The sequence below is a fragment of the Cervus canadensis genome, chromosome 15, assembly GCF_019320065.1.
Source record: "Cervus canadensis isolate Bull #8, Minnesota chromosome 15, ASM1932006v1, whole genome shotgun sequence".
Classification (NCBI taxonomy): Eukaryota; Metazoa; Chordata; class Mammalia; order Artiodactyla; family Cervidae; genus Cervus; species Cervus canadensis.
In genome coordinates this window covers 35,153,196-35,178,393 of record NC_057400.1, presented here as the reverse complement: position 1 = coordinate 35,178,393, position 25,198 = coordinate 35,153,196, and the positions used below count along the sequence as shown (strand labels likewise).

The 25,198-nt window shown below is 35.5% G+C and overlaps 1 protein-coding gene across 3 annotated transcripts in view; it reads right to left on the bottom strand.

Annotated features, from left to right (window-relative positions):
* Window positions 1–561: 561 nt before the first annotated feature.
* GALNT13 (polypeptide N-acetylgalactosaminyltransferase 13) overlaps window positions 562–25,198 on the bottom strand; it is a 597,872-nt gene continuing 573,235 nt past the window's right edge. For 2 of the 3 annotated variants that reach the window (XM_043488172.1, XM_043488173.1), the window contains exons 12-14: window positions 15,252–15,386; window positions 4,696–4,892; window positions 807–934 (exon numbers count right to left, since the gene is read on the bottom strand). In XM_043488172.1, coding sequence (XP_043344107.1) covers window positions 4,704–4,892; window positions 15,252–15,386 — 324 coding nt within the window. In that variant the 3' untranslated portion in view covers window positions 807–934; window positions 4,696–4,703. Of the gene's footprint in view, window positions 935–4,695; window positions 4,893–15,251; window positions 15,387–25,198 lie in introns of all 3 variants that reach the window. The other variant, XM_043488174.1, reaches the window with a different exon arrangement.

Here is a 25,198-nt window from a genome sequence, read left to right as displayed (position 1 = left end):
TGAGACTGAGTGGTTAAAGATTGAGTTTTCCACATCAATTCTGAGACCAAGCTGATTGTTACACTTAGCCTGCCTTAGAAGTGATTGCAACCTAACAGAGTATCTTTTCAAATGTTTCAGTTGTTGCCTTTTAATTTCATTTTGCTCCCTAGCTGGTTTCTTCTGATTTCATGTACTTTAAATTGAATTTTCATATTCTCCTTCTCTTTTTTGTTTAAATTGTGATGTTTTAATAAGACCTTATGAGATGTCAATATCTTAATTTTTTTTCCTGGTACAAAATTTAGAGCTGATTTTTGTACGGTGAATTTTCATTGCTCAGAAATAATTCAATATATGCACTTGATGTTGACAGAAAATTGGCATGTTTTCGTGAAGGTCCAGTGGAAACAGAGTTTATAAAATTTCATAATGAATTTACCTTGTAAGGCATTTACATTGTCTCTCTCGCCACATTATGATAAGAAAAAAAATAAAAGTAACCCCACCCCCAAACTAATTCTGTGACATCATGGCAATTTTTTTTTTAAAAGCAAACACAATTTGTTTTTCACGTTGTTCTGATGTTTAATAACAGTTTGCTGTTATTTATTCTTTTTATGTGCTTTTTAATCAGATACAAATTTTAGTAGGGAAGTAAGCAAACATTCCTAAAAATGAATTATAAACAACTGTTTTAGAATACTAAAAGGATTTTTAAAACTTTCAATTCAACAAAGTTAATATTTTCCCCTAATTGAAATAATGGAAAAACATAAGTGTAGACACTTTCATGGCTTAGGGGAAATGGTCTTCAGGCCCCCAGAGTCATGTTCCTTAGCAGCCACTGTTGAGATCTGGTTCCACTACAGTCCTGCATGGTAGGCACCATTTTGTCTTCTTCAGAAGGTTCATCTAGACATTGATTACTGTTAACATGTCTCAAGGTGAGTCTCTGTAAAAGATAACCAATAATCAGTGCAACATGTTTTATCTTAAACTGCACTAGCTCATCAGATTAAATCTACTCTTTAAAATATCCTGTATGATTTTTTTTTTGGTATAAACATTGTGATGATGTTTGTAAAAGGAACTGTGCACAGGTGGCTCTGAGTTAATTATTATACAACTTTCATTGTTATGATTTCATCATTGTCTAATACACCTTTATTTGCAGATGGTTAAAGAAGTTGGCTGATACTTATCATGCACTGCCAAGAATTCAGACTCCTTTGCAAATAACCTATTTGTGAATTCAGAGTTCAGTTGAAGAGTGAAAATATTAACAATCTTTTACAGAATCTTAGTTTTCTTAGGCATGTGTTATTTAGTAACCATTTGGCAAACATGCAAAGAGATGTCACTGCTGGGACTCAAAACTTGAAGAGATGTTCCCATTTCAAAATACTGTATTAGCCATAGTATCTGTGATTGTGAGACATTCATTGTAGGAGAGTAATTATCATGGCAACAAAGATCTGTCTTACTTGATAGTGTGATCATCATATTTACTGTACCTTTTTAGGGATCTTAAATACCAACATCAAATAAATATGTGATGGACATATATTTTAAAATATTATATCTATATATTTTCATAATAATATTTATTAAGAAGCGTCTTCTCAGTACCCAAATGCTAAAATGTAATTCCAGTAATTTCATCATGTTAACCAGTCATTGCATCTCTCTTGAGTCCATATTTACATTTTGACATCATATTTTTGAGCTTTTCAGATAAACATTTTAAGAACACATGGCTTTACATACATAATAATTTATGCACTGATTATATACAATATCTTATACTGTTCTGCTCAGTTGGTCTAGAACCATACTATATGAAAAACTTCCCGGCCAGAAGAGGTATGTTTGAATATGGAAGGTGATTCGGAAATATATCTTGAAAAAAACATGCCGTATACTTTTGTTGCAAATTACCAAAATTAAAGGGAGACAAATACTTTTTTTTGGGGGGGGTGGACTCTTGATTGTCTTCGCTAGTGGTGCTAGTGGTAAACTGGTAAAGTGTCAATGCAGGAGACATAAGAGACGTGGATTCAATCCCTGCGTCAGGAAGATCCCCTTGAAGAGGGCATGGCAGCCCACTCCAGTATTCTTGTCCTGAGAATCCCATAGACAGAGGAGCCTGGTAGGCTACAGTCCATAGGGTCACATAGTCAGACACGACTGAAGCAACTTAGTACGGGCTTTTGATATTATATTGAAAGTTGGAAGATAAAAAATGCAGGGGGTATGCGCACACAGACAAAAGTGGGAGAGAAACACTGCCTAGACAGTTACAATTTGTTTTGGATTAGGGCTCCCAACACCCTGGACTGCACTGTCCTGAGAAAAGATAGAATGGAAAATAAGCTTGTGGTAAAGGATGCTTAATAGACAACAAGCAGGAAATGAAAAGAGCAAGGCTATTAGATGTGAAGAAGATTTGAAAACTTTGGCCTTTGTTGTTGCTCTTTTCAATACATGAAGGCCAGTTATACTGAAAAACAGACAAAAGAAGAAATGGCCAAAGATAGGCAAGAAGATAGCTGATTTATGCTTATAATGCCAGAAATTATGTTGTTGGTTTATGAACCAACAGCCAGATTGAAAAAAGATACAAAACAGAAACATCGTTTTTAGAAAATTCTAGTTAAAAATCAACAAAATGTTTTTCATTTTTGTTACATACCTGAGGTCCTTTGTGTATATATGTCCTTTTCCAAAAAAGCCACTTACCCTTGTATGCTTCTATTAGATCCTTTTAAAAAACATGTATATGACTTTAAGGATTAGATTGAATATGTATTGTCAACTACACATATAATGATAATTTCTAAAACATTAGTATTCTTTAAAAAATTTTTTTGAAGGAATTCATTGGTAGTCAAAAGCTACTGCTGTTAAGATAACAACCGACCAAGGAAAGTATTCTCCTTTTCAGTGTAGTGGGGTAGAAAGATCAGTCTTTTTAGGTAGGGTTAGATAGCCATAAATGTGAATTTCTGCTCCCCAAGTTACTAGCTATGAAGATTTGGGCAAGCTACTAAATCATTCTTAAGACTTAGATTCCTTCAGATGCTTAGTTATACTTAACTATATATGTGTGTAATTATACTTACTATATATACTTACTGTATATATATATAAATGCTGTTTTCCCTACTGCTTAAAATATCTGACCTGTAGTCAACTGTCTGTGATCTCCTGCCAACCCGATAAGGGTAAAATTGTTAACTATAATATGTTTAAAGGCATAGTTATGGTGAACATGACCTTTGATTGATTTACTGCATCTTCATCTGATAAACTGCATTATAATACCTGACAGGAAGCCAAGTAGTGGACTTTTCTAAGTGCAAAGTGTACTTTTGCATATTCCCTTGGGTTTTGGGCAGCTGTTAGAGATACTGTCTCCTTTGAGGCATAAGCTATTACACCAGGGTAGTTTTCTACAACCGCTTGATGTGACTCGCATGGCCTTGCTCAGGGCTATCACCTGTGGAGAAGCTTGCTCTCATAAGAGTATATAAACTGCTGTGGAACTTTTGCAGAGTCTGAGAGAAGCAAGTTGTGGTTTCTGCCCTTGCATTCTGTAAGTTGACTTGTAAGATTAAATAGTTAAATCTGAGAAGACCACTTGATGGGCATTGCACTTTCCAATGTTTCTTTGAAAACAAATGAAGATGATAAATGCAAATTGTCTTGTATACAAGTTCTCTTTGTGCAAAAAGTCCAGACTTTGCCAGCTTTCCAATGCATGTTTGGAATGCCCTTGTCTCAAGTGTAAGCCTAATCTAAACAACACCCCTCCTTTCTCCTCCTCTCCTCCCCATGCTTCCATTTCCAATCTTGTCACAAGTATTCCAAGCTCAATTGTGTCTTCTTCTATCAACCTTTTATTATTAATCTGAACCAGACCAACTAACTCCCTGACTTCCTGTGTGTTCACATAGGGAAGAATTGGACAATATGATAGGTTTTGTTTATAGTACAATAATCCCCTTAAAATCAAGAACCAGGACAGGTACATATTTGTACTCTTTACAAGAATGCCATACCAGTTTTTTGACTTGAATAATGGTTTATATTATTGCCTACTGTGAAGATATTCACAATCACACAAGTCAGAAATGGAAGTACAGTTCTTAAAAGCTTTTATTATTATATCACTTAAGTAACCACAGAAAGTGCTTAGAAATAATTTACTTCATAAAGTTTTTGAGAATTAGTCTTCAATAATGCATTTAAGTTTCCAGTTAAAATAGTAAACTTTAGAAAGGATATGTTATATTCTCACACAATGTAACTGAATAAAAATTAACAAAATTTAGTAATTTCATCCTTCTAAAAATAATTTTTGGCTATGTTAGTTTTTTTATTTTTTATTTTTTCAGCTGTAATACAAAATCTCTTGTCATATAGACATGGGTATGAGTTAGCCTAAAAAGAGCTTATATGCCATTTTGTAATTCCATCATTTATGCTTATGTATATTTAAAATATGGAAAAAACTGGAAATACCTATTGATAATGAGAAAATACCACTTAATATATGCAGCCTCCAAAGTAATGAGCACCTAAAGATGAAACATAGCTCCATGGAGAAATAACACATACAAATTTTTAAAACACATTTTAAATAAGTAAGTTGAGATTTCATTACACAGCATAACAAAAACACTAAAATTTTATAAAGTCTGCAATACAAACCTCCAAAATTATTTGAGAAAGTAATCAGTAGAATTCTTAAAAATATTTCTAAAAATTTCCATTCTTGTATAGTTTCTTAGAAGCCATTTTTGCAAAGGGCTATCATTACATATTTCCACAGCGGGCTGTTGGGAGCCATCAGCTACTTTGCTTACTGAGAGACAGGACTGGGTGATTATGTGAAGAAGAGTGTGGGTCTGTTTGACAAAGAAAATAATGAATAATGACAAAATCAAGTACAAAGGCAGTAATAAATCAGTCATTCTCAGCAATATACAATTTCTACTGGGTAAACACGGAAGGCACATAACACACTAATTTCATTCATGGAACTTTGAGCCACATCCCTTCAGTAGGAGTATCTGAAGATAAGACTGAGAATATGGAGAAGAGCCTGAGATCAAATGGTGAAACATTTGAGACAAAAGTTAAATTTGGATAGAAAATGTTACATGCTTAGTGTTCCTCCCAGCAATAAAATGCTCTTAGCATTAAATGAGTTATTTTTCTCTAGGTGCTTCAGACAAAACCTTAACCAGAGGAAATTCGAAATCTGAAATAATCCTTTTGAGATAAGTTATTTTTCATTTTAAAAAACACATAAGACATTTAGTGCTTTCATTTGTTTGAAAAAAACAAGTATTTTTTTCTTAGTATTCGGTATAGAAGAGATACCAATTGTTAATATTTTTTTCTAGTAATTTTTATCACTTTTATGTAATTGAGCTCATCTAGTTAAATAGGCCTCACTTTATATTATGGGCATCATTTTTAAAGTTAAATATTATAAAAACCTAAAAAATAATTTCTACAAAGGAGACTTGCCAAAAATCATTTAACTCTCCCATTGGGGATATGCAGTTTGGAGCTACTAGGAGGAATGCCGGGATAAACATCTCTGAACATCTCTTTCCACGTGTATCTCGTTTCTTTACAGAGGATTCTTAGAAGTGAAATCCCAAGATCAAAAGGTATGAACACTTTAATATGCATTAGCAAAATAAAAAAATCTATTAAACATCTATAATAATTATTTTGTAATAGCAGCTTTATTGTGCTTACTATATGTCAGAATACTGTATTTGTGTCAGTTTCGCTGCATCTGCATTAGTACTGTGTGTTTCCACTATAAATATTTCTTGACATATGGACAGGATAAAGAATGATATGGACAAAAAACACATGTGAAATGACTTTTTATAGTTATTTAGTGGTTTTTCATATTTATTTAAAATAACTTCTTTTTCATCTTCATTGGTTAATTTCTATTTTTCCTATGCTCTTTATACAGGACCGTGGATATGTTCATATTAGGTATACATTTTTTCTTTTAAATACTCCTTTTAAGCATACCAGCCCTTGTCATATTTATTACAAATGCCTCTGACAACTTTAGGAAACTGTCATATTAACTCAGTTTTGAAGGCAATATGACATACAGGCTGACAAGCAGCATACTGCCAAATATCATTTTGAATGGCATGATTTAAAATATTGACTAGAACAGGGAAATATGAACCCTAAGCTAGTATTGTTTTTTGTTTATAATACAGTATTACTTAATTATTCTTTACCAAAGTATGGAACATTATTTCCTAGGATTTATAAAATTTCAATCATACTATTTTAAGATACATAAGAAAAGTAATAATTCCTGTCTTTAAACATAATTTTTCTATCTAAGACAAGGTGTGTCATGGAGTATTTCCAACTGTACCCCTTTAAAGATACAATTAGAGCTGGAAGCCAATTGGAAACAGGCTAGGGAAACAATTTTGGGACAAAATATGAATCATAAAATTAGGTAATACCTTTATACCTTTGGACTAAAAAGCACTAAGTAAAAAATTTAATATTTTAATGCACAAATAGAAATGACTGCATGGTTGATTGAAAAACCAGTCATACAGGTCTCAGTTTAAAAGATGCCATACTAAAAGTTTGAAATGAAATTAATTATTGCTGTATATAATGATAAAATAAGAGTAAACTTGGACTATTATAGTTAATTTAGTAGCAAAAGCAATAGGATTTCCCCTATTGATCAAGTACAGAATAATGATTATGTAAGTATTAATATAGTAAAGTTCTTATTCAAAATGTTAAGTATGATCTCCCAATAAGGTGATGTGCACTTATTAGAATAGAATATGAGTATTAAATAAGTCTGTAAGTGTATTTAGTAAGCAAAAACTAAAAACAATACTAAACTACTGAAATTCCTATTCACTAATTGTTTCTAATAATACATAAATCACAGCTATGGGTCAGTAGAACTATGGAAATTTAATACTTGTCTGATATACACAGCCTTCAAAAAGTAAATCAAGCCACTATTTTTATTAGGAATGCTACTCAGAGAATTGCTTGCGTTGGCAACTATAGATGACTTACCTGGAAATTATATTCCCATTTACCTGCTTTCTGATAAAGATAAATAAAAGAGGAGTTGTTAAAAATCTAAATATAAGCTTCTGTGATTTGAGTAAATATCGTCCCACATATTTAACCTACTAAAGAAAATTCCTGATATTGTGACTCTTGGAAACATTTGATACAGATGGATATCAAATTCACAAGTATTTTCTCATTCAATTTGCTCTGTCGCATGAGACACAAGACTTATTTTTAGCATCATATTTTGTTCCCTTTTTTCCTTTGTTGCACAGTGTTTGTGGAACATAAGTGTTCTGTTCTAAAATTAGATTCTCACACTGTATGTAGCAGCCTGGATGTTCAAAAAGAAATGCTACTATGTGCACTTATTGCAGTAAAATGTACATTTCAAATGGATTGGCACAGTTGCCACGAAATAGGATAATATAACAAAACCTGAATAAGAGAATGGATGGATGACAGACCTCTATAACAGTAATCTTAAAAATATTTCAGGGAGATGAAATTTCGTCTTTTTTCTTTTAACTTTGTGGCAGTGGGCTTTTATTACACCAAAGTGTTCAAGTAATGTATTCAAGAGTTCTGGACCAGGTGGGGATCTTTCAGTTGTGCTTGTTGATGCTTCGGTTGCCCCCAAAATGAACACATCTGGCCAGGTATAAAGTGGTACTGAATTAATTTCATGGTTGTGCTGTTTAAGAAATATTTAGTAAAGAAAGTGGGAGACTCTATAATTCAAATCAAAGTTGGCCAAAGATGTGTATTTATTACCAACATTTGCTTTAGTTTCATTCAAATAAAACATGAAATGATTAGATATTAATATATTATGAATATGTATGGCTAAAATTTGTAAACAATTAGACCATATTGACAAAGTAGTGTTATGACTTACCATTTATCTAAACAGACAATATTTACTGCAGTACATCTTTTCCATTATTTAGGAAAGAAGGAATTCTGTGTGAATACAATTTGGTACCAAAATAATTGATAATATTTAACTAGTTCTTTCATTTGTAATACTGTACAGTTAGCTTATCAGATCCAGACATGCTGGGACCTGGGACCCTTTGCTGCAGTGCTTGCACCTGGACAAACATTTCCGAGCTACAGATTAAGGAGCTAAAAATAGAACTGCATACATGAGCAGTTGGAGTAAATTATGAACAAAAAGATACAAAAAGACCAAAAAACAGGGAGCAAAGGCAGGGCACTAAGCATGCCCCCTGCATAATACCATCAAAGGGGTGGGCAAAACACCTAAGCCATCCCTCTAGCCTGACCCTTGGACACACCCCTATCTTCATCTCATATAAAGATCCCCCCACCAGAGAGGGAGAAAGAAAAACAGTTACTTGTTTTCACTCTCTTCTGTGACCTCCTGGGGGATGGGGTGAGCTTTTTCCTTACATGGGGTAAGGGTAAGGGTGTGCTTTTGTTCCTGGCTGTTCAGAGGTGGCCGTTGGGTTTGTGGTCTATAATTTGCCCCAGCTATGAATGCATGCAATTGTTTCTAGTCTCTTACAGTTTCTTTGTAATTTGTAGCTGGAGGAGACATTTGTCTAGGTGCAGGCATTATTACACCACTGCAGCAAAGGGTCTCAGGTCCCGGCCTGTGTCAAGAACATCAGTCAGGAAGCAGTGTAGTGTAGTGGAAAGATTGCTGAACTTAGTGCCAGAAACTTGGGCTGTACACATTTAGGTAAGGAATTTAAACTGCACTAAGCTTTGTTTTATTGATGTGAAAAATACAAATAATAATAGCTTAAGGACTGTTGTAAGAATTGCGTGAGACAATTGATAAAATTAGACACTCAGAAAAACTTTTCTTCTCTGTCTTTCCCCCCAGTCACTTAAGAAGTAAACAAACCAAAGCAGCTGGATACACTCAACGTTTTGAGGCTTTATGATACCGTTTCAGTTTTTCTCTGTATATCTGACCAGTTCCACCTGTGACTTGCTTTTATAAGATTGAAATGACTATGGAAGATAAGGTGATGGAATAGTTCAGTTGTTCACACTGTGAGATTCACAGTTGTGCTGATAACTAGCTTTCTTTGATTACTTAGCTGTGCTGTGCTTAGTCGCTCAGTCATGTCTGACTCTTTGTGACCCCATGGACCGTAGCCCTCCAGGCTCCTCTGTTCATGGAGATTCTCCAGGCAAGAATACTGGAGCGGGTTCCCATGCACTCCTCCAGGGGATCTTCTCAACCCAGGGATTGAACCTAGGTCTCCAGCGTTGCTGGCCGATTCTTTACCATCTGAGCCACCAGGGAAGCCCTTTGATTACTTTATTAGGACCTAAATCTGCTGGTGGTATAATTTCTCTGCTTTAGCTTTCTTCTGATAAATGCTAGAAGGAGAGAACTTTAAGGTATATTTCAGCTCTATAATCGTGAACTCCATCAAACTTTATTCTGCTTTGAAAGTGCACCACCTCATAGGTTTGTCAAAGAATAAATTTGCCTATCATAGCCATTTATTAAGACTTAGAGAAATAGCAAGGGCATTTAACCACTTTCCACTGGTTGAAAGCCTTGTCATTTTCTAAAATGTATTTATTTATTGTTTTTCCTAGTTTTGCAATATTTTTCAATAGTGCCTATAAAAAGACTAAGAAAGATAACCAGATGTTTGTCAACTGTCTAGACTTTTCCTTCTCAAACTCTTTAACATCTCTGTAAATGACTTGGGGATTTTGTTAAAATATAGGTTCTGATGTAGTGTGTTTAGAGTGATCTCTCACATACCTAATTTCTAACAAGTTCCCAGGTGATGTTACTAGTCCTGGAATTACACTTTGGCTAGCAATGGTTGAGACTATTTTGTAGACTAAAGTGATCATAAACCTAAAATTGAAAAGGTAATTATAAACATTAAATATTGTATTTCAGTTTATTTACAGAAATCATCTGTTTTTGTAGACTATACACAGATAAAATCAGTGATTTCTTTCAAAGCTGAAATTCCAAAAAGGCAGTGCATTATTTCTGTCAGTCAGTTCATCAGTTCAGTCGCTCAGTTGTGTCCGACTCCTTGTGACCCCATGAACCGCAGCACGCCAGGCCTCCATGTCCATCACCAACTCCCAGAGTCCACCCAAACCCATGTCCATCGAGTCGGTGATGCCATCCAACCATCTCATCCTCTGTCATACCTTTCTCCTCCTGCCCTCAATCTTTCCCAGCATCATGGTCTTTTCAAATGAGTCATCTCTTTGCATCAGGTGGCCAAAGTATGAGTTTCAGCTTCAACATCAGTCTTTCCAGTGAACACCCAGGACTGATTTGCTTTAGGATGGACTGGTTGGATCTCCTTGCAGTCCAAGGGACTCTCAAGAGTCTTCTCCAACACCACAGTTTAAAAGCATCAATTCTTCAGTGCTCAGCTTTCTTTATAGTCCCACTCTCAGATCCATACATGATCACTGGAAAAACCATAGCCTTGACTAGACGGACCTTTTTGACAAAGTAATGTCTCTGCTTTTTAATATGCTGTCTAGGTTGGTCATAACTTTCCTTCCAAGGAGTAAGTGTCTTTTAATTTCATGGCTGCAATCACCATCTGCAGTGATTTTGGAGCCCAGAAGAGTAAAGTCAGCCACTGTTTCCACTGTTTCCCCATCTATTTGCCATGAAGTGATGGGACCGGATGCCATGATCTTAGCTTTCTGAATGTTGAGCTCTAAGCCAACTTTTTCACTCTCCTCTTTCACTTTCATCAAGAGGCTCTTTAGTTCTTCTTCACTTTCTGCCATAAGGGTGGTGTCATCTGCATATCTGATGTTATTGATATTTCTCCTGGCAATCTTGATTCCAGCTTGTGCTTCTTCCAGCCCAGCGTTTCTCATGATGTATTCTACATATAAGTTAAATAAGCAGGGTGACAATATAAACCTTTGATGTACTCCTTTTCCTATTTGGAACCAGTCTGTTGTTCCATGTCCAGTTCTAACTATTGCTTCTTGACCTGCATACAGATTCCTCAAGAGGCAGGTCAGGTGGTCTGGTATTCCCATCTCTTTCAGAATTTTCCACAGTTTATTGTGATCCACACAATCAAAGGCTTTGGCATAGTATAAAGCAGAAATAGATGTTTTTCTGAAACTCTCACTTTTTCGATTCAGCGGATGTTGGCAATTTGACCTCTGGTTCCTCTGCCTTTTCTAAAACCAGCTTGAACATCTGGAAGTTCACAGTTCACGTATTGCTGAAGCCTGGCTTGGAGAATTTGAGCATTACTTTACTAGTGTGTGAGATGAGTGCAGTTGTGCAGCAGTTTAAGCTTTCTTTGGCATTGCCTTTCTTTGGGATTGGAATGAAAACTGACCTTTTCCAGTCCTGTGGCCACTGCTGAGTTTTCCAAATTTGCTGACATATTGAGTGCAGCACTTTCACAGCATCATCTTTCAGGATTTGAAATAGCTCAACTGGAATTCCATCACCTCCACAAGCTTTGTTCGTAGTGATACTTCCTATGGCCCACTTGACTTCACATTCCAGGATGTCTGGCTCTAGGTAAGTGTGAGTGATCACACCATCATGATTATCTAGGTCGTGAAGATCTTTTTTGTACAGTTCTTTTGTATATTCTTGCCACCTCTTCTTAATATCTCTGCTTCTGTTAGATCCATACCATTTCTGTCCTTTATTGAGCCCATCTTTGCTTGAAATGTTCCCTTGGTATCTCTCATTTTTTTTTTAATTTATTTTATTTTATTTTTTCATTTTCTTGAAGAGATCTCTAGTCTTTACCATTCTATTGTTTTCTTTATTTCTTTGCATTGATCACTGAGGAAGGCTTTCTTATTTCTCCTTGCTATTCTTTGGAACTCTGCATTCAAATGGATATATCTTTCCTTTACTCCTTTGCCTTTAGCTTCTCTTCTTTTCTCAGCTATTTGTAAGGCCTCCTCAGACAGCCATTTTGCTTTTTTTGCATTTCTTTTTCCTGGGGATGGTCTTGATTCCTGTTTCCTGTACAATGTCATGATCCTCCCATAATTCATCAGGCACTCTATCAGATCTAATCCCTTGAATCTATTTCTCACTTCTACTATATAGTCATAAGAGATTTGATTTAGGTCATAACTGAATGGTCTAGTGGTTTTCCCCACTTTCTTCCATTTAAGTCTGAATTTGGCAATAAGGAGTTCATGATCTGAGCCACAGTCAGCTCCCGGCCTTGTTTTTGCTGACTGTATAGAGTGTCTCCATCTTTTGCTGCAAAGAATATAATCAGTCTGATTTCGGTGTTGACCATTGGTGATGGCCATGTGTAGGGTCTTCTCTTGTGTTTTTAGAAGAGGGTGTTTGCTATGACCAGTGTGTTCTCTTGGCAGAACTCTATTAGCCTTTGTCCTGCTTCATTCTGTACTCCAAGGCCAAATTTGCCTGTTACTTTTGGTGTTTCTTAACTTCCTACTTTTGCACTCCAGTCCCCTATAAAGAAAAGGATATCTCTTTTGGGTGTTAGTTCTAGAAGGTCTTGTAGTTATCCATAGAACCATTCAACTTCAGCTTCTTCAGCATTACTGGTCCGGGCATAGGCTTGGATTACCATGATATTGAATGGTTTGCCTTGGAAACGAACAGAGATCATTCTGTCGTTTTTGAGATTGCATCCAAGTCCTGTATTTTGGACTCTTTTGTTGACTATGATGGCTACTCCATTTCTTCTAAGGGATTCCTGCCCACATTAGCAGATATAATGGTCATCTGAGTTAAATTCACCCATTCCAGTCCATCTTAGTTCGCTGATTCCTAGAATGTTGACATTCACTCTTGCCATCTCCTGTTTGACCACTCCCAATTTGCCTGGATTCATAGACCTGACATTCCAGGTTCCTATGAAATATTGCTCTTTACAGCATCGACCTTGCTTCTATCACTATCCCATCCACAACTGGGTGGTGTTTTTGCTTTTGCGCCATCCCTTCGTTCTTTCTGGAGTTATTTCTCCACTGATATCCAGTAGCATATTGGGCACCTACCGACCTGGGGAGTTCATCTTTCAGTGTCCTATATTTTTGCCTTTTCATACTATCATGGGGTTATTTAGGCAAGAATACTGAAGTGGTTTGCTGTTCCCTTCTCTAGTGGACTACATTATTTCTATAATTATTCTATTTTCATGTGTCTTCTCTACATTATGATTTCTACATTTTTTTAACTTGGCAAAAGAATTTGTATTATTTAAAATCTTAGTTTTAGACAAGTTGAACATCATAATTTTGAAAACTAACAGTAAATTAAGCTATGAATGTAATTATTAAGATGAATGAATTACATTTCAGAATACTTATGGCATATTATAAGCTTTATCATGTGTCTTTCCTATTACAGTGCTCTAAAATACTACAGTAGAATAAGTACTAGTTATCCAAAATAGTAAATTTACAAGAAAACTATGTATTAGCTGAAGCTACCTAATTTTTTTTTTTTCCTTTCCTTCAGAATCCCTAAATGCCTCAGTAATCTTGCTACTGGCTGATAAAAATATAAACAAGTATACACATATATAAACAATAGTTATTTCAAATATGAAGGAATTTGAATTATGACTTTAGAAGCTTTGTTACTCAAAAATTATAGAAAGTTTAAAGATTTGATGTGGTATTGTGAAATTCTTTACTCATTCATCTTACAAAAAATATATACATTCATTTCCCCCTTAATAAATGCTAGAAATTTGTTTTTTAGCACAAACCCCATAAAATCCTAGTTTCCTAGTGTAAACTAAAAAGCAACAAAACAACAAAAGGTTTTATTTTAAAACTTACAGCATTTTCCCTTTATTTGTACTTTTGTCTGTATTTTTCCTTATTGGAGAGGTAAGAGGCTCAGGTTCCAGAAGTGACCACGTGTATTATGGGGAGATACTATCCATCCTCACCCAATCTTAAAGGTTGGTGATGGATGGTAACAGTTGAAGAGAAAAACTTGGTGGTCAGACAGAGAAGATGAATAACGTATTAGGAAGACAAAAGAATCCGAATGGAACACACTTGTGAAATACAGGACAAATTCAAGGTGTCTGTCTTTAATAATGTCCCAGAAGAAAAATCTTTGATGTCTAAGGAGCTTGATAATTTTGTATAAATTTAGAGCCTAGTATCAAACCTACATAACTGGTTTCAAATCACATTAGAATTCAGTGTTTTCCTGATATTCCACTTAAGAAACTACAACACCTTGCAAATTATATTGTCATTCAAAAAGTGTTTAAAAAGAAGACCTTGTTAAAATAACAATACCAACGACCCTGTAGTTTGCTTTTTAAAATGTCACTCCTGCAGAGCAGTACAGTCTTGCATGGAACACTGCACTTGTGAAATTCATTCACCTCTGTTGTATTATTTATCTTGTAAGAATAAAATTTACTCATCTTTAAATAAGTCACCAACCATTTAATGATGTGCGAAATGTAGCAGAGATAACCCATTCATTTTGCTAAGCAAAGAGAACTGAAAGAAACGCAGCTTTTTCCATTCCAGCTTCCTTATGCAGAGGAAAATATTTCTTTTTTATTAGCTCCATCTGATGGTTGATCTGGTTTTTACACACTGCCTGGCTATAAATTCTCAACAGTAATTTTATTGTTTTCTATCCCTCTCTTCTATTATAAAAATGTGCTATATTGTAAAGATATTCCTTAGCTGAGAATGTACATAAGTAATTCATTGAATTCTACAAATATTTACTAATATAAAGAATATTCATGCTAATCTTGTAGCTGTTTACTTTTTCCTTTAAGTTGAGAAGCATAAATATCACAGATTATAGTAGTATAAAAGTTAACATTTGAAAATATTACTAATATTGTCCTGTATGCACATCTTCATAGAAGACATGCAAACCTCTTAGCGGGGCATGGCCCGTCCATTACCTAATTTATGTTGAGCATGTTTTTGGTGCTAACAAATTTTAAGCACATAAAAATGGCTATTTTCCTCATTCATATTTTATACTAATGGCGTAGTTTCGTAAAAACCTATTTGTAAAAACCTAACATTCCATCTAAATGTTTTCAGCTGTGAGCCTGAGTGCTTGAAAGTGCAATTCTTTCAATGCAGAGAAAGTCAGCTTGAAGGATCAATATTTGAAATACATGACTGAATCTAGCATTAAATAAGAAGTTAAGAAAATACTATACCTCAGCATCATACTCCCATAACTGATTTCCTCTCATATGGTGGCATTTTAACATGATTACAGGTCCATTGAGTCTAGAAACATCTAAGCACAAGTCATCGGTTCGGATTTCTTTGTCAGCAGTATAAGAAAATACCTGCAAATATAAAAGGCAGCTAATAAAATAATATCTTCTTTTAAAAAATGTTGCAGTATAGCAGATTTATCTGTGGAAGCTTTCATATCATATAAACTTGTGTTTTCAAATGACTCTGCTGTGTGATCTTGAGAAAGCTAGTTCATCTCTGTGTTCTTTTCCTCAAAATGCAAAATAGGTACCATGTCATGTGCTTTTTAAGGTTTTTATGAACTCTCAGTTTAACAGACTAAATTATTATTGTTATTTTTGTAATTCTAACTTGTTTTATTTTTTTCTTTTATTTTTGTAAAATTGAATGTTGATTTACAATGTGTTAATCTTAGGTGCACAGCACAGTGACATGTGTGTGTGTCTGTGTTCTTTCCCGTCGTAAGTTACGACATATTGAGTGTTATTCCCTGGGTTATGCAGTAGGTCTGTGTTATCTCTTTTGTATATAGTAGTGTGTATGTTAACCCAGACTCCTAATTTATCCCTCCCCACCCCATCCCTTTCGTCTTTGTTAACTAGAAGTTTTTCTTTGTGAGTCTGTTTTTATTTTGGTCATTTGTATCATGTTTTAGATTCCACATATAAGTGATATATGTTAATTGTTTGGCTTCCTTTGTGGCTCAGCTGGTAAGAATCTGCCTGCAATTCTTTTTTTTTTTTTATTAGTTGGAGGCTAATTACTTCACAACATTTCAGTGGGTTTTGTCATACATTGACATGAATCAGCCATGGAGTTACATGTATTCCTTATGCAGGAGACCTGTATTTGATTCCTGGGTTGGGAAGATCCCCTGGAGGAAGGAAAGGCTACCCACTCCAGTATTCTGGCCTGGAGAATTCCATGGACTGTGTATAGTCCATGGGGTCACAAAGAGTCAGATACGACCAAGCGACTTTCACTGTTGTCTGACTTCACTTAGTATGATGATCTCTAGGTCCATCCATGTTGCTGCAAGTGACATTATTTCATTCTTTTTTAAGGCTGAGTAATATTTCTCTGTATATATTCATATACTGCATCCTCTTTATTCATTCCTCTGTCAATGGACATTTAGGCTGCTTCCAAGTCTTGGCTCTTGTAAATAGTGCTGCAGTGATTATTGGGGTGCATGTGTTTTTTCCAGCTTGAGTTTTCATCTTTTCCGGATATGTGTCCAGGAGTGGGACTGCTGGATCGTGTGATAGCTCTACTTTTAGGTTTTAAAGGAATTTCCATACTGTTCTCCATAGTGGTGGTATCCATTTACATTCCCGTCAACAGTGTATGAGGGTTCCTTTTTCTCCACCCTCTCTCCAGCACTTACTTTTCAAAACCTTTTCAAGTTTTTGATGATGGGCCATTCTGACTACTGTAAGGTGGTATACCTCATTGTAGTTTTGATTTGCATTTGTCTCATGATTATGTTGAGCATCTTTTCATGTGCTCTTTGGCCATGTGAATGTCTTCTTTGGAGAAATGTCTATTTAGATCTTCTACCTTTTTTGATTGGATTGTTTCTTTTTTTGATATTGAGCTATAAGAACTGTTTACATATTTTAGAAATCTCTTGTTGGTCTCATCGTATGCAAATATTTTCTCCCAGTCTGTAGGTTGTCTTTTTGTTTTATGATTTCCTTTGATGTGCAAAAGTTTTTAAGTTTAACTCGGTCCCATTTGTTTATGGATTCGAAAAGGTATTGCTGTGATTTATGTGCTCTGCCTACGTTTTCCTCTAGAGTTTTATAGTACCTCGTTTTATATTTCGGTGTTTAATCCATTTTGAGTTTAATTTTGTGTGTGGTGCTAGACAGTGTTAACTATACCTTATTAGTTGCTGGCATTTGTTTTCCTGCACTGCATTTGCCTTATAAAGCTTATACAACAGACTCAATAAAGTAAAGTTTGTAAACTACATGGAGCTCCATTAAGGGCAGTTCTTGTTCCCACTACCATATGACCAATTCCCTAAGTCTAGAGATAATGATGTTTTTTCATCAATTTCCTTTCCATAACACAAGTACATCACATATATGTATGTGTTTAGTCGCCAGGTCATGTCCAACTTTACGTGACCCGACATCACATACATTTCCCTGTATATCACACACATTTTATTAAGTATTGTCAGTGGATTTCTGAAGGTTGTAGAATTAACTCTAGTGATTTCTGTAAAGGCAGGGTCTGTGTTTGTTTCTCATGTGGTTTTGGCTGGGCTTGACTGTAATTCTTCTCAAAGTATCTAAGAAATGTCAAGGCAGATGGTAGACTCATTGTTAGCTAATTGAAACTGATACTATAATGTATATTATTTTGTTCCTAGTGTGAACTATTATAACATTGATTATTAAAGTTTCATGAGGGTTATTAAGTACATAATTACAAAAATTTTCTTCTGTTATGATAAGCATGCTTCAGTATTCTGTGGGTATTTATTTATTTTTTGCAAAGAGGAAGTGTGAGGAGGAAGTTCATTTCAAGGTCTTTTAATTTCCCAAAGCCATGTGATGAATCTGAGGAAGTCAGCTCTACAGATCACTGATAAACTGAATCCTAGTCTGTAAGTTGACTAAGTCTTGAAATGGTTACCTCTACAGAACTGCTACTCAGGGCTTCTAGGAAAGTCACAAGTACTGATAAGAGGAAGATGCAAAGTCAGTGATGGAACCCAAGTACCCTTTTAAATAAGCCAACGTCTTAAAAGGAAAATTTTCACAAAGGTTATACATTCTGTTTAACAATATAAAAACTTGGGACATATATACAGTTCATTTACTTGAACAATATAAATTATATTGTAGATTTTATGTATTCAGAAAAAAATTTCCTGTCTTTGAAGTGTCATGTATATGTGTATATTTTTTAATGTTTATCCTTTTCATGGGAAAATGAGTAAAAGAACAAATGAAACATGCATGAGAGAAGTATTTGTATCTTTCCCAAATATGATTAGTATTTTCACTATAGATACAAACACATTTAATTAAATAAGTGAGTCTGGTAGTAGACATTTCTAGAGGGTAATTTCTAGAGAAATATCTTTTGCCCACTACAGGATTATTTCAATGCAAAGGATAATTTTCCACTTTGAAGCTGCTTTATTCTAGTTGTATACAGATGGTAATGTAAATGGAAACACCAAAGCATCCATATTCACCATGAATTTTGCATAATGAGCATAATCACAGCCTGAGGAACAATTCTCCTCGGGTCTCTCATGATAGTCTGGAAATTTTATTGAAAGTTCTAGAGAGAAATCTGCAAAACACTCTTTGTTCCTCGATTCTAATTTTGATTCATTTGGGTCAGTTAATAGATACGTAACTTACATTACAATTAAGAAATATATCCGTAGAATACTATCTGGCCCTGTATGATAAATTATCTTTCTTTGGACTTTGCAATTGAAAAAATAATTAACTGATACATGTACTAGCCACTGCAATTGCTGGCAAACACTCCAAGTTAGAAACAGCAAGGAATGATTCTCCCTTACAGGTTTCAGAAAGAATATGATGCCCCTTCTGGCACCTTGATTTCAGATTTCCAGCCTTGAACACTGTGAATCAATGAATTTTTGTTGTTTAAGCCATCTAGTTTGTGATGGTTTGCTATAGCAGTTTGAGGAAGCTGATACAGTTCCTTTTCTTCCTAATGCTGGTGGAAGTCTTTAAAAGTAATGGGATTAGTTTTCCAAATTGTCATTACAAATTTTGGGTAGGAAAGTTAGACCTTAGGTTTCAAATCTATTGTATCTTGATGTCTAGGCTTAAAATTCTAATATCCAGTTATACTTTCAAAAAGCATGAGAGCATTTTCATAATCATTTTTCTACTTAAATATTATCTTTGTAAAGTGGTTCTTTACTGTGACTAGATGATTTTCTTGCTTTTATGTACACTTTATTGAGGTTAGATTGATTTCTGTCTTTGAATTGATACACTCATATGAGTTTAGAAATAACTCCCAACATATTAAAGATGATAGCAAAGTCCATTCTCAATTCCTTTTAATCTTAATATTTTTCCAGAAAAGGTAAACTTTTTTGTTATATCACACATGCATGCAGTTTGTTCTGGATTGTTCTTTTTGGGAAGTATGATCAAAGGCATTTTGTGATTCTTCAAATATCTAAAATTATAACAACATTTAAACATTTTTTTAAGGATTGTGTAAGAATTGCCTAAAACAGTCTGTAGTAAATTAGTTTTAGTTCACACAATGGAAAGAATGTCTATATATATATTTTAATTATATCTTGCCTAAAACCCTAATGTTGTATAGCTACTTCTTTCAAACTACTCATTTATTTTTCCCTTTGAAAGACTGCAAATAGCATAAGCAGCCTTTCACAAAACGTTGGGGAGCAGTCCAAGTTGCAAAACAAGGATACTGTGTTCTGTGATATTGGGACCTGGACCACTTCTTCAGCAAGAGGTTTGGGGACTAAACGCCCTCTGCTGGCTCTGTCTTGACATAGGGTTTCTTTCTGTTAATCCTTAGGTAAAGAAACATTTGGCCAAAAAATATGTTTATCAAAAGGCTCACATGTGTATTTGATTCAGATTTATTAAATATACTGGTTGTGATTTCCCTAGATTTAGTTTTGAATTTATAAATACTTTTCCTGATGAGTTCCTCAGGACAACATTTATTATAAAAGTTCACAGTTTAAAGAGAGTCTGTCACACTATGCTAACTGCTTCACTTTCTATATGAAGAAACTGAGGTCCAATAAAGAGCTTCCCTGGTAGCTCAGCTGGTAAAGAATCCATCTGTAGTGCAGGAGATCATGGTCGATTCCTGGGTCGGGAAGATCACCTGGAGAAGGCATAGGCTACCCACTCCAGTATTCTTGGACTTCCCTAGTGGCTCAGTCAGTAAAGAATCTGCCTGCAATGCAGGAGACCTAAGTTTGATCCCTGGGTTGGGAAGATCCCCTGGAGGAGGGCATGGCAACTGACTCCAGTGTTCTTTGGAGAATCCCCATGGACAGAGGAGCCTGGCGGGCTGCACTCCATGGGGTCGCAAAGAGTTGAACACAACTGAGTGACTACACACACACACACACATACACACACACACACACACACACACACACTCAATAAAGTTACAGGGTTTGCACAGTTTGCCAAAGCTTCTTGGTGGCACAGGTCTCTCTGGACCCCAGGCTTATTGCTGCTACTCTTTTCACTTGACTATACTGCCCTTTACATACCAATTTTAGAGCTTTGGGGCCTCTGGGAATCTATTTAGGTATTTGAAAGACAATTTGAGGAATCTGTTAACAGCCATCCAGAAGGGCAAATTATAAGAAAGTAAACATATTTTTTTCCCCCTCCTCATTCTGTAAAAATGTAGCCCGGGAAATAACAAAAGAAAATTGTTTAGCAATAAAAATTCGACATTTAGCAGTCTGTGTGTGTTTCAGATTTTTTGATGTAATCCATTTTAAAGTCCTTATTGAATTTGTTACATTATTGGCTCTGTTGTTTTGATTTTTTTTTTTTTTTTTTTTTGGCTGTGAGGCATGTGGGATCTTAGCTTCCCAGCCAGGATCGAATCACATCTCCTGCAGTGTAAGGCAGAGCACTGGACTGTCTGGGAAGTCCCTAGCAGTGTGGTTTATTTTTTAACATGTTCTCTCTTACTGAATGTCACATCTTCCTGATACTAGCATGGAGAATGCATAGGTGGAATTGAATTTATCAATGGAGATGCCAAGCAAAGAGACTTTTGCTTTCAGGTGAAAGATTTTTTCTTTCAGACTCTGTTTCAGATTCTTCTATAGCCTGTTAGCTCAGTGATTTGTGTAGAGGAGGTTAAGGAGATGTAGGTAGCTTCTAGCTGTGTACTCTTATCTTACATGCCTACATGGTATCTGTGGTCTTTTACAGTTTTAATGCTCTAAAAGACTGTTGTTAAAAACAGGTGGGTGTGTTATCTCAGGTTCAGTATTACCGGTCTCTCCTCAATATCACTTCTGAAGGCTTAACTCTTTCCCCTTTGAGTTCAATATAACTGTATATAACAATTTGGTAGTTGCTTATTTGTGCTCAGCAAGTCACCTCATTCTTCCATTCCTGACCTGATGTGTGCTGATTGTATTATGAGGCTATCCAGTAATTAGGCTTTCCACTTTTCCAGGAAAAAACTACCCCCTTAAAATCTTAGTACGTTCTTTACTTTCTTAATGTAGCGGGACAGCCTAACACCATGAGCTTTGGAAAATGACCAAGACCTGAGTTTGACCTTCCTCCATATTCTTCATGAAAATTAGACATACCAAGGGAACATTTCATGCAAAGATGGACACAATAAAGGACAGAGACGATATGAACTGAACAGAAGCAGATGATATTAAGAAGAGGTGGTAAGAATACACAGAAGAACTGTACAAAAAATATCTTAATGACCCAGATAACCACAATGTGTGGTCACTCATCTAGAGCTAGACATCCAGGAATGCAAAGTCACGTGGGCCTTAGAGAGCATTACTACAGAGAAAGCTAGTGGAGGTGAGGGAATTCCAGCTGAGCTATTTCAAACCCTAAAAGATGATGCTATTAAAGTGTTGCACTCAATGTACCAGCAAATTTGGAAGACTCAGCAGTGGCCACAGGACTAGAAAAGGTCAGTTTTCATTCCAGTGCAAAGAAGGGCAATGCCAAAGAATGTTCAAACTACCGCACAATTGTACTCATTTCACATGCCAGGCAAATAATGCTAAAAATCCTTCAAGCTAGACATCAACAGTATGTGAACCAAAAACTTCCAGATTTATAAGATGGATTTAGAAAAAGCGGCGGAACCAGAGATCAAATTGCCAACATCCGTTGGATCATAGAAAAAGCAAGAGAATTCCAGAAAAATACCTACATCTGTTTCACTGACTACTCTGTTGACTTTGACTGTGTGGATCACAACAAACTGTGGAAAATTCTTAAAGAGATGGGAATACCAGACCACCTTAGCTGCCTCCTGAGAAACCTGTAGCTGGTCAAAAAGCAACAGTTAGAACCGGACATGGAACAACAGACTGGTTCCAAATTGAGAAAGGAGTACATCAAGGCTGTATATTGTCAGCTGGCTTATTTAACTTACATGCAGTGTACATCATGCAAAATCTTAGCTTCCTTATCTGGGAAAGGGGATAAAAAAGGGATATTCCTTGGGCTTTTTCAGAGGTTGAGTGAAGTAATTTATCTAAACTCTAAATACAGTACTAAACCCAAGTGATATCTCAGTATTAGTTATTATCTGTGCAAAATCCAGGCATATTATCTACATTTGATTACATTTGTCTCATATTTATTTTTTAAACCTTGCTTTCCCAATAGTAATACTAGAGATATATTTTGAATACCTGTGGAAACAATTCTAAGAGAAGAGTATGTGTCCAGTAATTACTTGCTGAATAAATGAAAGCAATTTGTCTTTAGAGTTCTCTAGTCCACTCTGTGGAAAACAGAGCAAGAGATTAAGGTAATATAATAAGCAGAATGCACTAATACAATAAGAAAATGTGACTGATGTTTCTGTTTTCTTTCTACTTCATTGTTTCCTGGTGTTAAAGTTTATGTATGTTTAATACTTTACTCTGCCTTGAAGGGTTTTAAAGGACAGCTACAATCAGGATTCTACGCTCAAATATTATCCAAATATTTACTCATATTCTATTATTGTAATATTGAGTATAAATTGCAAATTTAAGCCTAAGAGGAATCCTTCCAAAAGATACCTCAATAGATAATACTTGAAGTGCAGATACTGTTTTCTATGTGACTATGGTAGATTCTTGTCTCATGGTGTACATGCCCTGTATAACACCCTTTCCTTAAATGTCAGTGAGACTGTGATTATGATAGGAAAGTCACTTCATAATTACATAAGACTTTGTCTTTGCAGCCTGACAAAGATGAGATCTCAGACCTCTAACTTCAAGGAACTGAAATCTGCCAGTTATCAGGAATCTTGGAAGAGGAACTGGAGCCTCCAGTAAGATCACTGCTCTGGTCAACACCTTCAGTTCAGTCCTATGAGACCCTCAGCAGAGAACCCAGCCATGCTGCACCTGAATTTCTATCCTGTGGCACTGTGAGGTAATACTTTTGTGTTGTTGTAATCCACTTAATTTGTAGTAATTTGTTATGCTACAATAGAATAGGAAGAGAGTGACCATCAGGGTAAAGGAGATACTTGAAAAAAGTAAATTACTACCACCATGAGGAACACTTTTCTCCTGTGCTATGTCTGTATTATTTATTCATTCAGTAATTCATCCTTCTATTTATTCAGCTAATACTTTTGAGAATGTTAAAGGTTTCAGGCTTTATCCGAATCATACAGGCCTTTCATGAACCTTTGAATTTGATATACAGACATACAGGTGAGAGCCAAGATTTCTTTAAGAGTTTCCTCCGCTGTCCCTACCTACTTGAACTCTGTTCTTCATGTTCTCATTGTATTTTCCGTAACAAATTAGCTGTCTCTTGATGATACTCTTTCCTGTGTTCTCCCCCATTGAATTATTCCTTAAATTTTTTTTTTTCCCTGAAGAACTAGCTTTCACGTATATAAATTGCAAAGTAAGTAAAGTGAATTCTTGGATGGGATATTCTTCAGTTATGGGCAGTTTAATACATACTTTGCTTTATGAGGGCTTCCCTGATAGCTCAGATGGTAAAAGAATCCACCCGCAATGCAGGAGACCCCAGTTTGATTCCTGGGTTGGGAAGATCTGCTGGAGAAGGGATAGGCTACCCACTTCAGTATTCTTGGGCTTCCCTTATGGCTCAGCTAGTAAAGAATCTTCCTGCAATGTGGGAGACCTGGGTTCGATTCCTGGGTTGGAAAGATCCCCTGGAGAAGGGAAAGGCTACCCACTCCAGTATTCTGGCCTAGAGAATTCCATGGACTAAACAGTCCATGGGTTCACAAAGAATCGGACACAACTGAGCGATTTTCACTTCACTTTGCTTTTATGACTGTATCACTAGTTGGAACGGTGGAGCATCAAGATAGCTAGTCTTTGAGGCTCTTACTCATTTATGCCTGTGAATGTAAATAAACATAGCAATAATATGTCATTCACATCACACACACACACACACACACACACAGATTATATATTCATTTTAGTATTTGTTTTATTAGCCCCAAATTAATGATAAGGGATTTTATGATACCATCTATGAATACATTTTTACTGATTTCAAGGCCTTTTCACATACACTGTGTTATTTAGATACTTCCTATAACTCTGGTGTGTGGCATATAATTAGAGAAAAATTATTGAGTGTATTAAAATGTCTCAAAAGGCAAATTATAATGTCTTTGAGATAGCACAAAGATAATTTTATTGTGTATCTGTTATAACTGCTTCTTAGCCGCACAGGTAAAACTACCTTTAGTTTAAATTAGACATAATTAAAAAAAAACAAAACACCTCCATATTATTACCAGAACATTTGCACTGAATCAAATAATACTGAATTTTTCTAGGTGCTTTTAAGCTTAAAGAAATCCTATTTATGACAGTTCATCATTGCTACCAACTAAGATCAGTTTGGCTAAACTAAGATGTAGTTTGGCTTCCTCCAGAAGTTGATGTTGAACAAGGATTCAAGTGCAAGTAATTTACTATGTAGATGATCCCAAGAAATATCAGTTGGAATGCAGGGAAGGCAAAGCAGCCAATAAAGGGTACGTTACAAATTATTTACACTATAGGTAGCTGGAACTTAATCCTGTTGGGAAATTCTGGCAACCAGATAAAACAAGCCTCAGATTCAGTTCCCTGTAACAGTGAAGAAGCTGAGATAATTATACCACCTGCCCT